This window comes from Macrobrachium nipponense, chromosome 24, assembly GCF_015104395.2.
Source record: "Macrobrachium nipponense isolate FS-2020 chromosome 24, ASM1510439v2, whole genome shotgun sequence".
Lineage (NCBI taxonomy): Eukaryota > Metazoa > Arthropoda > Malacostraca > Decapoda > Palaemonidae > Macrobrachium > Macrobrachium nipponense.
Window position 1 is genome coordinate 54,120,241 of NC_061091.1, and position 12,779 is coordinate 54,133,019.

At 33.1% G+C, this 12,779-nt stretch overlaps 1 protein-coding gene across 5 annotated transcripts in view; it reads left to right on the top strand.

Annotated features, from left to right (window-relative positions):
• Positions 1-12,779, top strand: part of LOC135205641 (phosphatidylinositol 4-kinase alpha-like) — a 259,138-nt gene that overhangs the window by 200,806 nt on the left and 45,553 nt on the right. For all 5 annotated transcript variants that reach the window (XM_064236454.1, XM_064236453.1, XM_064236456.1 and 2 more), the window contains 7 exons: positions 1,043-1,175; positions 1,335-1,514; positions 1,988-2,108; positions 2,665-2,808; positions 5,856-5,985; positions 6,206-6,350; positions 10,486-10,611. In XM_064236454.1, the coding sequence (XP_064092524.1) occupies positions 1,043-1,175; positions 1,335-1,514; positions 1,988-2,108; positions 2,665-2,808; positions 5,856-5,985; positions 6,206-6,350; positions 10,486-10,611 (979 nt within the window). The remainder of the gene's footprint in view (positions 1-1,042; positions 1,176-1,334; positions 1,515-1,987; positions 2,109-2,664; positions 2,809-5,855; positions 5,986-6,205; positions 6,351-10,485; positions 10,612-12,779) is intronic.

Sequence of the window (12,779 nt, forward strand, 5' to 3'; positions counted from 1 at the left end):
TGTTCCAGCTTACGACGAATTTCAGCTTATGACCCGTCTCAAGAACGGAACCCCCATTGTAACCCGGGGACTGCCTATCTACATGAGGTGGAAGACCAGAATAAATTTGAATAGATGTAGGGGAAAGGGAGATCATTATATAAGCCCTGCAGGGCTTACCATCCCTGCTAGTTGAAGTAGTACACTGAGGTATATTGACTCTGGGAATGAAATCTTTAAAAAAAATGCACATAATGTTAAACACAAATGTAACTTCTGAACAAAGCAAAGCAAATCGAAAACTGTGACGGCTGATGTTATATAATTGATTAAAGAAAAACTGCAAAAAGTAAAACAGAGGAACGGTAGGGCTCATACAGTAGCGACAGAGCATTGTTTGGTTGTGTCCTGAAAGTTAATGCATGGAGTGGCTCTATGAAGTTTAAATGCAGTGAAAATAAATCTTGTCAGTGACACGCTAGATGCAGTAATGTTGCTGAGTCCTTGAGAGAATGGCTCCGCATCTAACCACTATTAAGGTTCATAAAAGCATTTATAGCAATATAGTATCCCATGTGGTTCTAGGAGTTGTCTAAGCATATGCACTGGAACTGTTCCCTTTGAAATGCTATACTTTGTACACCTAAATGTGTTCCTCACGGTTCAAGGTTGGTGTGGGATTATGTAATTGTTTTGTATTAACAAATCATTTTTAAGGTAGGTTTGATATACAGTTTTGGCTTTAATTATATAATTCAAGTAGAAACTTGTAAAAGTTGATTGTGTATTTTGAAGTTATAGCTATTCTCCAAGTGTTGGTTTAGAAGCAGATAATGCTGATTATAAATATGTATAAAATTATTGGTTGTCAAGTATGTATGTAGCTTTGTAGTAGAAGGAATTTGAATCAGTGTTGTCTTGAGAAGGTTAGGCCAAAAAATTACGATAAATACAAGTTGTTTGGTTTATGTCCTAACTATTGCTTATATGATTTAGCTTACTGTGGGTAGTTGAAGTTGTTGGAAATCACTTTACATACTTTATAGGCTTTTTATGTTTTCAGAATTCACAATGTTTCTGGACTAACAAACGAAATCAGTCAATTGGTGAAGGACAACCCTCTCACTGTCACTCACTTACCAGAGGCATTACAGTACCTTGCAACTTCAGAAAACATTCTGGCTGACATACCAGAGGTAAGTTATGAGAAGGTATTGCTGATCTGCTTTATTTTAACCATTTTTTGACACTTCAGGACCACCTTTATTATATGTTGATATTTTATCATGTATACTGTTCAGTGTTATCTTTATATAAAATATTCAAACAGCTTTCATTACTAATTTTTCTTTCAGTTGAGCTATATGTTAACCTGGGCTCCAGTACCACCAGTCAAAGCATTGGCTTATTTCTCAAGACAGTTCCCACCCCATCCACTGACTGCCCAATATGCAGTGAGAGTCCTCTCAAGTTATCCTCCGGATACATTATTGTTTTACATTCCACAGATAACTCAGGCTCTCAGATATGACACAGTAAGTAAACATCTATATTCTGAGGTGAATGTTAAAAATATTTTGTTTTCAGTTCAGTGTCTTCAAGTACAGCTGTAAAGTGTGTACAGTCATAGTATGAAAATCTCCCATGTAATGGTGGTTGCCATTCAGCAATGTAATTAAGATTATGTAAAAGGATGTAATAGTTAATAGATAAAGAATATACCAGAGAGGCTTACTGAAAGGGCTTGTAAGGAGTATTCAGCAGGTTCCTAAAAGTGGTTATCCTCTGGAATAAATAATCTTGGGAAGACTGAGCTGTTTTCTGACAGCAGCTTCATGAAAAAACTAAACTGAATTTAATTCTCACCTGTAGATCATACTGGCACCTATGCATTGAACTTACAAATCTCAGGACATGGAATTTCATACACATATATTATTAATTGGGTTGCGATGAAATAATCTTATATTTTTTACGTTAAGTAACAGAAGTGCTGTTGCTTTTGCAGATGGGATATGTTAATGAAGTGATCAAAGTAGCAGGCAAGAAATCTCAACTGCTCTGTCATCAGTTGATTTGGAATATGCAAACCAACAAGTTCAGAGATGAAGAAGGGCATGAGAAGGATGGTAAGATTTGCTTTTTAATGGCTAATATTTTTAAAAGAAAATGTTAATAATTAGAGAGAAATAATGTTCCTGTATTAAGTACTTATAGGCAATGAAAGGTTCTAAACAGTTGTCAAGTCTAATTAAAAAAAAAACTGTTTGATTCTTTACAACTATTGCTTCAGACTAATAAATTTCTAGAATTCAGACATTCATTTTTTCATGTCTATTTTGTGCTCAGATGCATGCCATATCTGTGGGCCATGATGTACTAAATGTATTTCTATTCTGGCCAATTCTAGTGGGCTTGTGTTAAACATGCTCATCCTTAAATTACTTCTGAGTTTCAGTTGTAATCTTTATTGCAGGTCAAGAGGCATTTTTCTTGAAGTGGAAGGAAAAAAATCCATTATTATGTTTGCTTTATTGATTTTTCTCAGTCTAGCCTATTGCAAAAGTTTCATATCTACATATATGTAGTGCATGTGTCCAGTATATATTGTAAAATAGTATAGTAAATGATGTCATTTGATTTCCTTGGTGTTTTAAATGTAATAGATATGGTTCTTTGTTTCAGCTGATTTGTATGAAGTTTTTGAAAATCTGGAGAAGTCCCTTCTGTCATCTTTATCTGGGCATGCCAAACAATTTTATGAGAGGGAGTTTGACTTCTTTGGCAAAGTCACTAATATATCAGCCATCATCAAGCCATATCCAAAAGGTTGAGATTTTGTATATTTGTATGTTAGTTTTTCTTATTCATGAAATTTAACAAGCAAACTGTAAAGAACTTCATTTTCTTTAAATTCTTGCTTTGTTTTGCAATATTTTTACAGTTGTATTTGAAGTTTTTGTGAACAAAATTTAGGAGATGAATCATTCTTTTTAACTTAATAATAAACTTACTGTATATACTAATGTAAAACAGGATCTTGCATATCATGTAACCCCCCCCCCAAATTTTCACCCCTAAAAAAGGAATTGACCATGTATCTCGTGTATCATGTGAGTTCAGTTTTTGAGACCAAATTACAACAGGCTAACCACTTTTCCTCCTCTTTATCTATCCCATTTTCTAGTTAGGCTAACCCCTTGTCCTCCATCTCTTTATCCATCCCATCTTCTAGTTAAGTTAAAAAAAGTAAAAGAGAATGCTATAAGTATTGTTAGTAATACGTATTATGTTTGTTGTGTAAACACATACAGCCAGAAAAAACTGATTAGCTATGAACAACCAAATATGATAACAACAGCGGTTTTGCTTGCATTTCAACCATCATACAGTAGTAAAAAATTACTGTAGTTACATTACAAAAGACGTTAAGTAGAATAGGACTGATATAATTTTACATTACTATATCCTTATTCGCTAAGCTGCAAGTTGTAGCTGAAGCGTCGGCAACATAATATGAAACTCCCACAAACTTTGGTATAGTACCATCAAACTTGACCATATACAAAATTTGAGAGAAATGTGTTTTAATCAAACTATTTGGCATGAAAGAACACATTTTACTGTTTTCACTGCGATAAAAGATAAATATGTTTAGCTCGTAGTATTCTGATGAAATCAAGTGAATATCGAAAGCAATCTGTTGAATTTTGTTATATAATAAACATGCCCTCAATTCCATCTACTAACAAAAAAAAAATTATATTTTGTTCATGATACATATTCAAATGATATTTCTACTTAAAAATTCTTTGTATAACATAAAATAACATTGTCCCATATCAATAGACTATCTAGAGATTCATTTACGCTAACTAGAAACAAGACAATCGCTCTAATTTAAGTGCAATACAGCAAAATAAACTTACCTCACAATTGCACTCAGCTGATGTCAAACCAGAATATTGATTGCTATGTTTTTATTTTGTAATACAATAGTAATATAAAAATACATACAATATGATTGGATGTAGGGAAGTAAAGTATAACTTTTTAAAAGATCCATGGAAAAGATACATATTCATTGTTTGTATGTTATCATACGATACTAATATACGAATATTACATACTCTAATTTTATATCTTGTGTATGATGCGACCCCCTTAAAATTAGCTCCAAAATTAGGTCTTCAAAAGTCACTAGATACATGAGTATATATATATGGTAATTTGTTTCATCACAAACCTATAACTTTACCATAGCCTGTTTGTGTTTCCTTTGCAAATCCTTGACTCGCTGATTCACTTGTAGAAGGAGGTCAAGTAGTCCATGTATGTTAGTGGTTGCTCATGTTGTCCCTTGGGTCCTTAAAAGTTAGTTGAATATGTAATTCTTTGTGTGTCTGCCAACTAGCTGACTTCTGGAGAGATTTCCAGACCTTTGGAGTTGTTCAAGATTACCATGTGTTTTCCAGTTTATGTATAATACATATATATTTTTGAAATGTAATTTCCCAATTTTCATTTGATTGTCATCATCCAAGCTTCAGTACAATTTGGAAAAGCAGGATGCTACAAGCCCAAGGGCTCCAATAGAGAGAGCGGCCCAGTGCAGATAAAGAATTCAAAAAGTAAAGAATAAACTCTGTAAAGGAAATAACAAGGGAAAACAAATGGGATCAAAGTTAAAACTATGAAAAAAAGACTCATTTGATCTTGTTTAATAAATATGCATTTTGCCTTAATTTGAACCTCTGAGCTTCAAACAGTTCAAATACATTACTTGGAACATAACTCTAAGAAAATAGTGTGATAGTGAACCTCACAAAGAAAAGACAGGACTGTTAGAACTAACTGCAGTTGATTATGTTGTCATGGTAGACAACAGAGCCCAAGATGAAAATCTTATTATACAGGAAATAACATTAGTTACTCTAATAAGAGTTTCTGAGAACTCCTGCTTGATTTTATGAATAGCATTGAGGGTTAAAACTCTTCAATAAAATTTTACCTCATTAGCTTCAGAAGCTCTGTATGTACTCCTTTTTGTATTTTTGTTCACCAATGCTGAGCTCATTAGGCCCCATAATTCTTAATTTGTGTTCATTGATTCTGTTCTCTCTGTTTGAAACAAGTTTTGTTTCTAAGTATCAAGACCCATTTGCTAGTTAAAATTTGGTTTCTGGTTAGGGACTGATTATTTTCTTTAACTGATATTGGAGATGTTTTTGTTGAAATATTTATGCTGATATTAAAATATTAGGTGTTAAATGATAATAAGTTTTGTAGGTGTTCAGTAGTAAGTTCTTGCCTTGGTCATTATTCTTGGTAACTTGAGTTGGAGAATAAAGTACTCAGTAGCTCTTCATTTTTCCCCAAGATATATTATGTGTGTATATTTTGATCAGCTATTTTCAGATGCAGTAGTTTGGTAAGACTTTATGTGAATTATTAAGTTTTTTTCATTTTTATTTGATTATCATGAGATATGTTGCATACCCAGAGTTATATGATAGCAGTTAGGCAGGCCTCTCTTCCTATGTTGCTTATTAGGCTATGTTAAAATAATTTTGAGATGAAACAAGAAAACTTTCTTCAAAACAAGATTCACTTTTTCATCACAAACCCATTAATTCTTTAAATGAATTACCATCTTCCTGAACTCACAGCCTTATTCTAGCTGGACCAGACTACTTGAACAGTGATTGAATTAATTACTGAAGGCCTGAGGTGCTGTAGACACATGCACTAACCTGCCTGAGCCACATGATCCTTTTCTTTGACTTGTGGATTGGTATGTGGGATTTACATTCAATGCACAAATTTGTTGTTAAGGTATTGTGATTTCTCTTTAATTATGAATTTTTTCCCCATAGGTCCAGAGAGGAAGAAAGCTTGCCTTGATGCCCTAAGAGATATAGAAGTGCAACCTGGTTGTTATTTACCTTCAAACCCAGAGGCTGTCATCGTTGATATTGATCGTAAGAGTGGCACACCTATGCAAAGGTGAGAAGGTTGTAATGAATCTTGGAATTGTACAGTATTTCATCTCTCATATGTACCATTTATATTTGCTAGAAGATTTTCTATATTTGTTGGTTTTCCTAAATTAGAGTAGCAGTTAATTTTCACATTACCATTTTTTGAACTATAGGGTTATACAGAGAAAAAGTAAAATGCAAGGTAATTTTTATTGTTTAAGAAAGGCATTTATTTTTCTTTCCAGCGCTGCCAAAGCCCCATATCTAGCAAGATTCCAGGTCCGTCGCTGTGGAATTAAAGAGTTAGAGAAGCAAGGAATGGTTGTAAGTTTAGGTCAAGAAATTAGTGCAAGCATTGGTCCTCTAGTTTGGCAAGCGGCTATTTTCAAGGTAAGACATGGTTTTTCTATAAATTTTGTCATACCTTAACCCTTATAAAAGTCATGCTCGTGGCCTTTTCCGAAACTGGCACCCTGCTGTGTATTTGAGAAACTTTGGTGACTTGGCTGTGTCAATAGAATACTCCTTTATCAGTGGTTGACATATTCTACCTCACAAAATAGCAACTAGTGAAAGCATTAGTTTCAGTTATGGTTTTGAAAGCCATTGTAAAAGATTGCATATCTTAGGAGTTTATCTGTATAGATATACATAATTCAGTAGAAAGTGTTTTGTTCACTGAGATGATTGCATTATCAAATGTTTTTGCAAATGTGTTTGTAAATGCAAGAGCCATTTTTCATTATGTATCAGTGAAATAACATATATACTCTCCATGATTCAAGAATTATTTTTTGTATAGGAATAAAAGATATTGACAAAGTACTGCATGAGTAAATCTTAGGTGAAATTATTATCCTACTTTTTCAAGACAGTTGAGACAATTGATATGATAAAAAACATTTTGACAGATATGGCGCCATGGTGATTAGCCAATGTTAGAGCAAATGACATATTTTGCATGAAGCTAAATTTTATAAATATTTTTGTTTCTTTTAATTTAGGATTTTGAGGATTAAATTAGCAATAAAAAAGAAAAATATATACAGTATACATATACATGTATGAAGCATGGAATATGAAGTTATTATTGTTTAATCTCTAATATTTGAAAATTACTACTTATTATTATTAGGTAAATCATTTGTTTATCATGCAAAGCAAACAAGTAGTATATGTGCACATAAAACTTCTCTCATCTCAGTGACACAGAGAGAGAGAGAGAGAGAAGAGAGAGAGAGAGAGAGAGAGAGAGAGAGAGAGAGAACAGAAGGTCCCCCCCCATAACTAGGGACTGCCTGTATTTTGCTGTTTACATTAATGTTAACCCTTAAACGCCGGAGCGGTAAATAAAAAAATGACTCCCGTGTGCCGGAGGGGTTTGAGAGAGAGCGCGTAAGCAGAAAAAATATTTTTTTCAAAAAATCACAGCGCGCTTAGTTTTCAAGATTAAGAGTTCATTTTTGGCTCCTTTTTTTCTCATTGCTTGAAGTTTAGTATTGCAACCACCAGCAAAAAAATGAAAAAAATTATCATTTATCATATATATAATGCGATATATGATAGCGCAAAAACGAAATTTCATATATAATTGTATTCAAATCGCGCTGTGCGCAAAACGTTTGAAGGTAACAAGTTACTTTTTTTTTTCGTGTAATGTACACTAAAATTTCAATCATTTTGATATATAACAAATTGTAAAACGAATAAAAGCAACACAGAGAAAATATTATCACAAAATAATGCATGAATTCGTAACGCGCTTACGTAAACACATATTTTTTTCAAAAATTCACCATAAATCTAAATATTGTCCTAGAGACTTCCAATATGTTTCAGAATGAAGACAAATGATTGAATATTACTATACTGTAAGAATATTAGCTTACAAATGCAGTTTTCGACCATATCTGACGAGCTAAAGTTGACCGAATGTCGAATTTTTTATATAGATATTTTCTTTTTTATATGCAATTATTTCGGAAATAAGAAAAGCTACAACTTTCAAAATATTTTTCGTTTTATTCTACATGAAATTGCGCACATTTTCATATATAAAACTCTATGAAATGCCTAATATGAAACGGAGCAAATATTCCGAGAATGGGACTTACGCATTTCGGAGATTTGTGGCGGAGAATCCGCGCGCGGAGGGGAAGGAAAGTTTTTTTTTAAAAATTCACCATAAATTTAAATATTGTGCTAGAGACTTCGATTTGTTTCACGATGAAGATAAATGACTGAATATTACTAGACTGTTAGAGTTTTATCTACAATTGCGTTTTTCGACCATTTCGGTAAGTCAAATTTGACCGAGAACGTGGTTTTTTTTTTTCTATTTTACGTGATTTATATGCAAAATATTTTCGAAAATGAGAATAGCTACAACCTTCAACTATTTATTGTTTGTATTATACATGAAATTGCGCACATTTTCATATATAAAACGCTATGTAAACGGTTATTTAAAATGGTGCAAACATTACCACAATCGCACGTATGATTTTTTTTCGAAGAGTTACCGCGCGGAAGTAAGAAAAAATGTTATTTTTTTCATAAATTCACCATAAATCGAAATATTGTGCTAGAGACTTCCAATTTGTTGCAAAATGAAGGTTAAATGCTTGAATATTACTAGAATATAAGCTTTTAGCTTACATTGCGTTTTTCGACCATTTCGGTAGAGTCAAAATTGACCGAACGAAGGTTGAAAATTTGTCACTTATCATTTTTATATGAAAATATTTTCAAAATTGTAAAGCTACAACCATGGGTTGTTTTTTAGTTGTATTGTGCTGATGAAATTGCGCACATTTTTCATATATAAAACTTTATGTAACGGCTAATTTAAAAATGGTGCAAACATTACACAATCGCATGTATGATTATTTTCGGAAGAGTTACCGCGCGCGGACGTAAGGAAAAAGTTTTTTTCATAAATCACCCCATAAAATCGAAATATTGGTGCTAGAGACTTCCAATTAGTTGCAAATTAAGTTAAATGATTGAATATTACTTAAATATAGAGTTTTAGCTTACATTGCGTTTTCGACATTATTTTTCGGTAGAGTCAAAGTTGACCGAAGGTTGAAATTTTGGCACTTATCGTTATTTATATGAAAAATATCTTAAAAACTGATAAAGCTACAATCATGAGTATTTTTTTTGTTGTATTTTACATAAAAATGCGCAACATTTTCATATATAATACTCTATGTAAACGCTAATTTAAAATGGGAAAAAAATTATGTCAAAGTGACCGAAATATTTCCGAGATGTGTCACGATACTTTTTAGTGCGGCAAGAAAGAAATTCGCGCTTGCGCGCCTGCGTAACGATTGTAAACAAAACAACACCTTGATCCGTGAACTCCCAGCATCCCCCAAGGCGCGTGATTCAAAAAGAGTTTTTCGGCTGGGTAGGCCTAAAAGTATTTTTCCCGCGAATTTTTTAAAAAACTTTTTGTATGTCGAACGTAAAAATACGTCCAGTCGGCACCCGAGAGACAAAAAATGTCGACGTAAAATACGTCCAGTCGGCGTTTAAGGGTTAATATTTGATAATTAGCAAATTATTTGTTCAACATACAAAACAAATAAGCATACATATTATATATGCATAAAAATTCTCTCATCTCATTAAGAGAGAGAGAGGGAGAGAGAATTATTATTTTTAATATTCAATGTTATTTGTTAATCTTATTAAAGTTAATATTAATAGTATTTGAAAATTAGAACTGCAAATCATTACTGTTTTATCTATGTACAGACAATACAGTAGTTAGTCACTAAGATAATATGAAAATATAGAATATTGCTGTACTAAAAGATATTTCTCTACTAATCTGCAAATCGGTGAGTTTTCCTGCAAGTAATTTATAGATAGGTTCCTCAGAAAATCCAACGAATTGCTGAGTCCACAAATCTGAGGATCAACTGTATATGGTAAATTTGCAAAATTTGGGTAAATTCTAGGTGCCTAAAAATATAATCAAGAACATATACAGTGGTCCCCCCCGTATTCGCGGGGGATGCGTACCAGACCCCCCCATGAATAGTTAGAACCTGCGAATAGTTGGAACCCCTATAAAAATGCTTAAAACCTCCTGTTTTGTTAGTTAAAACTCAAGAAAAACCCACTAAAACTTTGTATACCTGGTTTTTTAATAGCTTTATCACAAAAAGGGCATTTTATGATGAAATTGATAAATAAAACCAGGAATTTACGGATATTTCTCATAGAAAAATACCACGAATAATGCGGGGAAACGTTCCAGAGAGAAGTCCGCGAATCCGGAGAACACGAATACGGGGGGGTCCACTGTATCATTATTATATGTGGTATTTGATGGTCTCAGCATGAATAAAAACTTTGCGTTCCTGTAAAGGTTAAACTTTTTTAGTAATATAATCCATACCCAGCTTGTTATATAAAATTACCAGATTTTTTGTTTGATATTTTATTGTGGAACATTTTATTGTGGTATGAAAAAATTTATGACCATCCATTCTTCTATTAACTGTAGGTGGGCGATGATGTGCGACAGGATATGTTAGCTCTACAGGTGATCACAATCTTCAAGAACATTTTCCAAACTGTTGGACTAGACCTGTTCCTCTTCCCCTACCGTGTTGTTGCTACATCACCAGGGGTAAGTAGAGGAAGATGCTCAGCCAAGATAGATAATATAGATAATATAGTATTCAATTGCTATTTACTCTTGGTTGCACTAAATATTTGGTGGAAAATAGAATATAAGGAACAAATACCTTGGAAGTACTGGTTAATTATTCATAGAAATTTGTTTCACAAAAACACATCATTGATACACAGCCTACAAGCATAGTCTTCGAATCTCTCAGACCATGCATTCTTTGGTGTAGAAGAAACCGGTGGAATATTAATACTCCCTCTCGTGCTGCTTCATCCTACAGGTTCACTGCAACCACCTACTTTATTTTTTCAGTTTGCAGGACTTTGTCAACTTTAACAGACTGCCTCATATGCTAATTTCCCTTCAAGATGTTTTTCAAGTTGATTAAGCTCTCAAACCTTACTCACTTCTACTTTTTTTTTTAAACATATGAACAATTTATCCAATTTTAATCCTGGTTTGGTTATTGAGGTGCTAGTAATCACATTATTAAGTATGCTTTCTCAACAACAGAATGTTTGGGTATTGGTAGCAAGTATAAGTATACGTTTTTTTAAGTACATAGTTATATTATCTTTATTTTTTGAACTTTTGTTCACCTGGTTGATGTACTTAGTTTTGTTTGTTTTTTCTATTCTTTTATCAGGTCTTTGACTTGGAGTGTCTCCTCATCTTTGTCTAATTTTTCGAGTTATTCACCTTTATATATAGATATATATATATATATATATATATATATATATATATATATATATATATATATATATATATACATATGTATATATATATACATGTATATATATATATATATATATAATATATATATATCTATTATATATATTATCATATTATATATATATATATATAGTACATGTTATATATATATCATGTGTATTATATATATATATATATATATATATATATATAAATATATATATATATATATATAATATAGATATATATATATTATATATATATATATATATATATATATATACAGTAGACCCTTGAATCACGAACACAATCCCGTTCCTAGACCTTGGTCGTGTTCGAAATTGTTCGTGACTCGGAGCTAATTTCCCGATAAGGTTTAATGGAATAATATTAATTGGTTGTCGACCCCTACGAACCAATATATATATTATGTATATTTTGCCTTATTTTACACAGATAATGTAAAAGTCAGTGTAAAAATCCTTAATATATCTAATAATATAATTTAAAATGGTAAACTAACACTATAAAAACGTTTGTTAAGTGAACACTTACTATGACTGGCGAGAACTTCTGGCTTGACGGACAAGAGAAGAGGAGGGTGGTGGGTGGGGAAGGAGGTTATTGTGCGGAAGGAGACCCTCCCCCATCCAGGTCGGGGAGATCTCGTTCCGGAGATTCAACTCTTCTAGGTTTTTTTGGTGAACTTTTAATCACAAACTTATCCAATGTCTGTTGCCTTTTCCTTCCTTCATAACTCTTCTGAAATGGCTCATTAAATTTTCATTTAGCATATTCACGATCCTGTTCGTAACAATTTTGTCCGGATGATACAATTCAAGGAAGCACTGGACATCATTCCACTTTTCCAATGCAGCTTTTATCACATCACTGCTGACATCTGTAGCTTCCTCCCCATCCTCCTCTTCGTCAGTTGATTTGCTCCCGAGCAAGTTGCTCCTGCTGCTTTTGTGGAGTTGAACAAGTTCCGTCCGCAGTCAAATCTTCTGAATGTTTAGCGACCAATTCTTCAACATCTTCGTTGTTGACTTGTAGACCCATACTGTTGCCCATGGACACAATTTCTTGCACAATCTCTGCATCGAAGCCCTCAAAGTCACTGACAGTTTATGCACTGGGGCCAAAGTCCGCCACGCAATTTAAGTGTGCGGTATGTAACTTCAGTCCATGCATTATCAATGAGGGTTATGCAGTGAAAAACATTAAAGTGCTTCTTCCAAAATTCTTTTAAGGTTAATTTTGTCTCTTCAGTTACACGGAAGCATCTGGAGAAGAGCGCCTTCGTATATAATTTCTTAAAATTGCTAATGACTTGTTGGTCCATGGGCTGGAGAACAGAGGTCGTGTTGGGTGGAAGGAACTTGAACTGAATGAAGTCATGTTCACTGCAGTCAGCCAAGTACGAAGGGTGTGCCGGGGCATTATCCATG